Raw genomic sequence first — 8657 nt, 5'->3', positions numbered from 1 at the left:
TCTTAGCATTAGATTAGATATCTATCTAGATGTCTAATGCTAATACCCTTGAAGTAGAACTGCTGTAATTTTAAACATCCAGATAGCTAAAGTAACACTACTGAAAGAGGTAATATTGATGGGATTGCATTAATTGCTTAATTAAATTAAGTACTCAGTTTTAACCCTTATTTCATAGATTTCATAGACATTAGGGCTGGAAGGGACCTCAAAGATCATCAAGTCCAGCCCCGTCCCAGGGGCAGGGAGACAGCTGGGGTCAAAAGATCCCAGCAAGATAAGCATCCAAATGCTTCTTCATTGAGTCCAGAGTAGGTGCCTGCACCACCCTGGAGGGAGTCTATTCCAGGTCTTGGGGACTTGGACAGTAAAGAAATTTTCCCTTATGTCCAGTGTAAAATGGTTTTGGAGGAGTTTATGACCATTGGTCCTTGTTTTTCCTTGGGGCGCTCTGGTGAACAGACGTTCTCCCAGATCTTGATGTACACCCCTTGTGTACTTATAGGTAGCCACCAGGTCCCCCCTGAGCCTGCACTTTTCCAGGCTGAAGAGCCCCAGGGCTGTCAGCCTCTCTTCATAAGACCTGTTCTCCTGCCCTCTGATCATGCGCGTGGCTCTCCTCTGGACTCTCTCAAGCTTCTCCACATCCTTCTTGAATTGTGGAGCCCAGAATTGGACGCAGTACTCCTGCTGCAGCCTCACCAAGGCCGAGTACAGCGGAAGGACAACATCCTGAGACTTACTTGAGAAGCATCTATGGATACAAGCCAGAGTATTTTTTGCTTTGCCAACTGTGACATTGCATTGGTGGCTCATGTTCATCTTGTGGTCAATCATGACCCCCAAGTCTCTTTCAGCCGTGGTACTAGCAAGCGTAGCACTGCTGAGCCTATAAGCATGATGCAGGTTTTTTGTCCCGAGGTGGAGTACCTTACATGTATCTATATTGAACATCATCAGTACCCATCCACTTACTAAGTTTATCCAGGTCAACCTGGATCACTAGCCTGTCCTCCGGTGTGGATGCTTATGTTTAAATTCTCTTCAAGATACAGAAGACACTTAAGTAGTGTTGCTAACTCCATCAGCTTTTTGCTGGTGGTAGATCATCAGTATAGTACTGGTAATTTATTTAAATGTGTGAAATTTTATCTTCTGGTTTCTATTGGTTGGAGACAGGTAGTTAGCCATGTTAGTCTGAACTCAGTCAGAAGGCAAGATAGATATGCACCTTTATAGACTAACTAAATAAGATATATAGAGAGAGCGAGCACAGGCTTTTGTGAACCCAAGTTCATTTAATCAGATGCTGTGAAAGGGCGTGCAGAAAGCAGATTATAAAGAAGAGAGATAAATTGAAATACAAAAGACAAGGAGCAGGGAGAGAGGGAGAGAGAGAGAGTGGTGAAAATTGTTGTGCTAGGAGAGAAAAGCAAACCAGCAGTAAACCCAGAGAAACAAAGCAGGTCAAGAAAGGCTAATCCAGGTAATGAGATTAGAATCATAGTCCCTGTTTAAACCAAATTTAATAGTCTAGTTCATGGATGAGTTCTTGTTTTGCAGTTCCCCCTTCAAATTGGTTTGATTTTTTTTTTTTTTTTTTTGCTGGACAACAGCAGTCCTGAGATCAGCAATGGGGTGTCCAGGGAAGTTGAAGTGTTCTGCCACAGGCTTTTACATATTTCTGCAGCTATCATCAGATCAGTATTCATTCTTTCTTGCATGCAGAAATCACCCTGTCTGTCCAGACTTCAGAGTGGCAGTGTAAGCAGGTGGCAGCATATACAACACTGGTAGAGTTGCAGGTGAATGAACCTTAGATGTTGTACTCCTTGTTATCAAATCCAGTGATGATGTGGTCTGTATTGATGTCAAGACACAGCAGGCATTTAGGACCACTGCAAGGCTTGGGGCCTTGGCAAGGAAGGGAGTTCATTAGTCTGTTGTTTGAGAGAAACCATTTGAGGTTGGGAGGATGTCTATAAGCCAGGACAAGGTTTGTCCCCAAAGGCTGTCTTGAGATGGCCATCCTTTACCAGGAAGAATAGGAGGTCCTTCTGTTGGTTGACCACAGAGCAGCTCTTAAATAGTATAGTGATGTATTCTACAGAAACCAGGAAGTTAACTGACCATTTGTTCTACACTGAAGCCAGCTGAAAACACACTAATAAAATGCCCAGTATTTAGCCTTATGAGGTGGTTTGGGCCTTAAGTTTCTCAAGCTATGCAGACTGTTAACCTCAGAAGGTTAATATAACTACCTTGTAATTTAACTGTATCTACACCAGGCCATACTCTACAGAAATGGGGGCCAACCTTTTTGCCTGGCATGACACAAGTGAAGCCCTGCCCTTTTCCCAAGTGGGACTCTGGCCCGCCCTCCCCCACCTACACTAAGACACACCTGATGAGTTTGTGCTGGGTGGGGGGCTCCAGTCTCAGGCTATGTTTGTGTGGAGCAGAGCAGGAGCAGGATGCTGCTACAAGAGCAGTGTTGCCACCAAGATGTCACTTTCCCTGGCCTGCAACCACCAGTTTTATATACTGAGCAAGAACCCAAAGCCCTGAATTCAGCAGCTGCTGCAGGGCCAGGAAAGGGTTAAGCTGGCTCTTGGTAGTGGTAGATGACACTCCCCTTTGGCAGCAGCATCCTGCTTTGCTCCACATGACCAAAACTTGGAGCCTCCAGACCACCATTCTAGCACCTCTGTCTACTGAACACTGAGAGCTTGCGTGACACCCACATGCTGCCTATGCCACTTGTGGCATGTGTACTGTAGGTTAGCCACCCCTGCTTACAGTTCCTTTTTCATTATCTTGTTGTATTGCAGAGTAAGAGTTTGACTGGGATGTACACAACTGGGCCTGTGGATAGGCCCTGAGGAGCAGCAAAGGGCATCAGCAGTGCAAGAGTGCGGATTACCAAACTGCTGAGCTGGGATGCAGGTTGGAGGGCTGAGGCCATGGGGACCAAGTTCCAGAAGGACCAATAGATACAATCCAGAAGCAGCCCAAGATCAAAAATCACGAGTCAGAGAAACACTGTCTAATTCTAGGTAAGATCCAAGGTCAGGGTCAGGAAAAGCCAAAGCCAAGTCAGGAACCAGGAGAATCAGAAGCAGTGGTGAATATGAGGCTTGCTGGAACAGACTAGGGCTGGATTTAGATGTGTTTGCAGCCTGAGGCTGCACGTGTGCTTAAAAGCGGCATTTGTGGCAGCCAATCCAGTTCCTTGCCTCCACATAAAACTAGGGCATTCTCATAGCCAGGGATCAGGGGCAAGCATGATAGTTCAAGTGCTCTGCCCAGCAAGCCTGACTGATCAGAGACCCTGACCCTCCCTTTTACAGGGCTGTCTTCCAGGCAGTCTGGGATTAGGCTTTTCTGGGTACCTCTGATGGAAAGCCTACACTAATTCAAAGACATGAACATGGTTGGCTAATTCCCAGGATCATTCTTAAGTCATAGCCCTCCAAGTCAATCAAGTAATGGAGCTTTCCTTGGACACAGTTAGAATCTAAAACCTGCTTTACAATATACTCTTTGTGACTTCCACTATCACGGATGGAGTGGGAGTGGGTTTGGGTTCAGATAGTCAGGAAAGGGCTTTTTGATGAAATGTTTGAATAAGGATATATGGAAAAAGGGGTGTGTCTTCAATGTCTCTAGCAACTAGAACTTAAAAACAACAGGAGAAGGCTGAGGGGGGATCTAGTAGCCATTTACAAACTAGTCAGGGGGACCAGCAGGCACTGGGGGAGTCCCTGTTCCCCCGAGCGCTACCAGAAGTGACTAGGAATAACGGTCACAAGCTGGCAGAGGGTAGGTTTACATTAGATATCAGGAGGCGCTACTTCACGGTCAGGGCGGCTAGGATCTGGAACCAACTTCCAAGTGAAGTGGTGCTGGCTTCTACCCTGGGGGTCTTTAAGAGGAGGCTAGATGAACACCTTGCCGCGGTTGTTTGACCCCAGTACTCTTTCCTGCCATGGCAGGGGGTCAGACTTGATGACCTGCTCAGGTCCCTTCCAATCCTACAAACTATGAAACAGAGTTTATTTGTTCTACTACCATAAATTGGCCCAGATACTAGCGACCCAGTTTGGATGATGGTCTCAGGGTATTGATTTTTTTTTTTTTTTTTTTTTAAGAGAGCCAGAATTTTCCACCAACTAAAATGGGGAGGGCTGGGCTCTCGGTGTCAGTCAGCCTGCTCTTTATACATGGCAATGCCAGAGTCAAGATGAACTTTTAGTTCTTGCTACACCTGTTGGAAGTACAATACAAAGTCGTTCACTATGGGAACCTGTGGGAAGGTAGGTGGTGCTGGATGGAACTGGGGATGAAATCCATAGTTGGAGGAAAATGGGTCTGGCCTGTAGACATATGGACAGCATTGTTATATACAAACTCTTCTAGAAGAAGCAAGGGCACCCAATTATCCTGATGAAAGTTTAAAAAGCACCTAAGTTACTGTTCTAGGAAATGATTTATATGCTCTGTTTGTCCGTTAGTCTGAGGGTTGTATGCAGATGTGTTAAGAGGTTCTATGCCCAGGGCCTTACAGAATGCATGCCAGAAATATGAAACAAACTAGTGGTTATGATCAGAGGGCACCTGAGACAGGCAGTCACCTAGGCAAAATATATGCCTCAGAAATAGGTCAGAGGGATCCTGGTTTTCTCCAATTTAAAAAAATCCCCAATTTTCAGTTAAAAAAAGTAACCCCAAATTCACATTTTTCCATGATTAAAATGAGACACCACTATATATATCTCTATATATTAGTGGTGTTTCATTTTAATCTCAGAAAAATACGAATTTGGGATTACTTTTTTTAACCAAAAAGTGGGGATTGTTTTTAAAATCAGAGAAAACCAGGATCTCTGGTCATCAGTTTAGCTAGCAGTGGTGCTAGAGTGGACAGGAATAAAACAGGCCATCTTAGTTGACACAACCACCACAAAAATGATCACGAAACAGTTCTAAGAATGTGGGAGGTCCACAATGAAATCCACCGAAAGTGTTAGCCATGACAGCATGGGTGTGGGTAACAGCTGAAGTAGACCAGCCAGCCAGGCTTGAGTTTTCTTAGTTTGGACACACATTGCACATGAATAGACATATTGTTTAACATCAATCCCCATCCAGCGCCACCAGAATTGTTGGGAGACTAAGAGTTCCTATTTTTGTAGGTCTAAAGTGACATGTAGGAAGTGAGTCATTATAGGGCCTTATTATTCTTGATCTTACAGGACCATCTGAGAAATACAGGCACTGGCAGAAAAACAGAAACCCCATGAACTATCAAAAGTTGGGTTGGAGTGGTTCTGCCACCTGGAACAGTTGTTTGGCAAGGGGATCATCGAAGAGGGCCATTTGGATGGCTAAGGAGGCTGTGCTGAGTGGTTCCCTGAATTAAGTTCTTAGGCTGGGGTTGTGATATGTCTAGTGTAGACAATTCATCCTTAGAGGATAGGGCACCTGCTTTCTGGTTCTTCACTCCCAAATGATATGTGATTATGAAATTAAAACAGGGAAAGAAAAGCAACAAGTGGGCCTGTCATGAATTCAGTTTCTAGCTCATTTGGAGATATTCCAAGTTCTGGTGATCCATAATTACCTAGCCAGGATGGAAAAAAGGTGCCACCACTGCTTGAAAGCTACCTTGATTGCAAGAAGTTTCTGGTCCCAGATGTCATAATTCATTTTGGGGGAAGGGTGTCTGGGCTTGGGAGTAAAAGGCTCAAATGTGCAACTTGTTCAAGGTTTCTGAAGTGTAGAAAGAATAGTTTCTATAACAAAATTAAAGGAGTTGGCTTACAGTATAAAAGGTCTTATGGGGTCAGGTTACACCAAAATAGGTGCAAAGGTAAAAGATCTTTTTAGTGTCTCAAAAGCCATTGAGGATTCTTGAGACCATTTAAACAGTACCTCTTTCTTAACAAGGGCTATTAGGTGTGAGAACCCTCTGAAAAAAATGTTGATGTAAATTAGTAAAGCCCAGAAACCATTGGACCCCCTTTACATCCCACAAAGCAGTTCATTCAGTCATGATGATTAACTTACATGGGTCCGTGGTTAGGCCCTGGGGGAAAATTATATAACCTAAGAATTCAATTGAGGTCTTGTCAAACTCACATTTTTCTAACTTAATATATAGGTAGTTTTCTCAGAGTCTGAGCAGGACCCGACGTACATGTTCTGAATGCTGGATCTGATCATCAGGAAAAAATTTAATGTCATCATTGTAAATTATAAAAAATCAGTTCAGCATATCTTGGGAGGTAGTGGGGGCATTACCGAGCCTGAAGGGCATGACCAGGAATTCAAAATGCCTATAGCGGGACTGAAACAGTCTTCCACTTGTCCCCCCCATCTGATCTTATCTTACTTTCCACACAGACGGAGGGAGGCAGGGAACAGCCCCAGGGGTGCAAGGCCAGAAGCTGCAGAGGCTTCCAGCTGGGGACTGGGGGCAGGAAGGAGCTGGGCCAGCCTTGCTGCTCAGCCGGTGGGTCCTGCCACCTGCTCCCCTGGGCCCTGCTGCTGCTGGCTGCCTGTCATCTTTGACAGGCAGCCAGGGGCAGATAAAAAATAATTTTCTAAAATTTTTAGGGGCCCAGTGGGCCTGATAGAATGGCCTGGCAGGCTGGATCTGACCCATAGGCCGTATTTTGCCCACCCCTAACCTAACATCTCAAGCCAGTGCTGAAAAAAATCAGCTGTTTAGAAGGCCACTTCTCGGCCTCTTGAAGGCTCAGATCAAGTGTAATTTAATAAACTGTAAATACTTAAGAGCATTGGTGTAGAGCTGACTCTGTAGAGGAAAGAGGGACCCAAGCTCAAATCACAGGTATCCCTCTCACAGCACTGTCACCTGGCTCATCAATCCCTTCCAATTGAGGATGGGCACACCCTTGGGTGTTCCCAGGTTACATGTACCTAGCTCTTTGAGCACAGTGCAGAGCTGGCCATGCCTATTATGAGGATGTCATGGTATCCACTTCTCACTGTCAAGTACAGGTGGCTTCTAGCATAGAAGGATAAGATTTCAGGGCCAGTGTTTAGGGATACATTTAAAAGAGACATCTTTTCATGGAGTGTTTATACTTTCAACTTATCAAACAGCCAATGAGGTTTCAATCTCGTTTTTCTCACTCAGCTAAGATCTCCATTGAAATCAATGGGAATCTGACCTTCACAAGGGTAATAAGATGAAAAGTCAACTGTTCTGTGGCATATTATACCTTCATTTCAGAGAAATTAGAGCAGAAATGTGTAGGCGCTTGCCCAAAGCCCTGTAAAGCAGTGAGTAAACTGATTTCCTAATCTCCACACTGCTTGTTTTGCTTTAGAAAGGGGAACATTGCAGGGAACACAATAAAGTTACATAGAAAGCTTCAAAAATATTATTCAGAGAAGACATGTCACTTACATTTGATGTTGCCTAACAAACTCCGCAAACTGCCGATCTTTGGTATAAAGCTCAATAATCCGTATTCTGTCCTGAATTTCCTATAATACAAGACACACAGTCAGATTACAGGAAGCTGAAAGAATGCATGGTTCAAAATACAAAAACATTTTGAAATGTTGGACAAGATTTTTTCTTGAAATTGCAGTAGACAAGTATGCTTTCCTACTCAAGGAATAGACCACTAGAATAGGGAACCCTTTTCATAATGTATAACAAGGTTGTAAAAACTGAATTTTAGTAATTATTTTCTTAAAATTAGAACAGTAGTTCAGAATTAACATTTTGTCTGTTCTGTATATGAAGCTTATTAATATATCACAGTTCAGTCAAAGCCAAGATTAGGCATAATGTCCTTTAAATCAACATGACAAAATGTTTCGTTCCTAATACAGTGCACATATATAGGATGTCCATATACTTGGCCTGGCTTCAGATTTTTACCAGTTTAACTCAAGTTAAATTAAATTACTCTTGATCTATGACTACCAGTATGAATGACAAAAGAAATGCGGCTTTAATCTAATTCAGAATATAGGAACAAGTTTTGTTTCTACAACACTTGCAACATTAGCTGTACAAATGATTGATCTACTACTGAAAAACCCAGCTCAAAGAATTCCTTATAACACTATTTCCTTCTTTCATGGATGAAGAAACAAAGGAAAGGAATTAAGTGGTTTGCTCAAGGCTTCATGACTGACTCAATGGATGGGTATAGATTCCCCCACACCAGTATCCCAGGGACTGTTCCTCCCAACATATGAATGGGGAAATGGAGCAATGTGCTCCAGCTTTGCAGAAAATTATACTAAGCTCTGAACATCTAAGAACTTGTGTGGGCACTTGGAGCAGAGTCTGGGTATATGGCATGGCTACCTCCAAGGAAAAACAGAAAACACAGGTGGCCTTCTGGGAGAATACTACAAGCACTTTGCTTTGGTTAACAGATGTCTGCCAAAACTTATAAAAACTATTTTAAAATGCAGCTTCTCAGTCCTGTCAAACTCCTTCCAAGCCACAATCCAACTCTGCTGCATATGTGTATGGGAGGAAGCCAGGCAGGAAGCTCTTCTCCCCATCCTGAACAGCTACAAAGGGGGCAGCCACAACATGTGCCTGTGCATTTGGAGCATGAGGCTTGAGGGAATGACCACATCTGCACAGGATCTGTAAGTGC

General features: G+C 43.7%; 1 protein-coding gene across 2 annotated transcripts in view; it reads right to left on the bottom strand.

Annotated features, from left to right (window-relative positions):
- IMPG2 (interphotoreceptor matrix proteoglycan 2) overlaps positions 1-8657 on the bottom strand; it is a 90659-nt gene that overhangs the window by 1383 nt on the left and 80619 nt on the right. The window contains exon 18 of one of the 2 annotated variants that reach the window (XM_019523723.1): positions 7439-7518. In XM_019523723.1, coding sequence (XP_019379268.1) covers positions 7439-7518 — 80 coding nt within the window. Of the gene's footprint in view, positions 1-7434; positions 7519-8657 lie in introns of those variants that run through there. The other variant, XM_019523724.1, reaches the window with a different exon arrangement.

This window comes from Gavialis gangeticus, unplaced genomic scaffold (genome assembly GCF_001723915.1).
Source record: "Gavialis gangeticus isolate Ggan-Ray unplaced genomic scaffold, GavGan_comp1, whole genome shotgun sequence".
In the NCBI taxonomy this organism is placed as follows: domain Eukaryota; kingdom Metazoa; phylum Chordata; order Crocodylia; family Gavialidae; genus Gavialis; species Gavialis gangeticus.
This window is presented reverse-complemented; position numbering and strand designations above follow the sequence as displayed.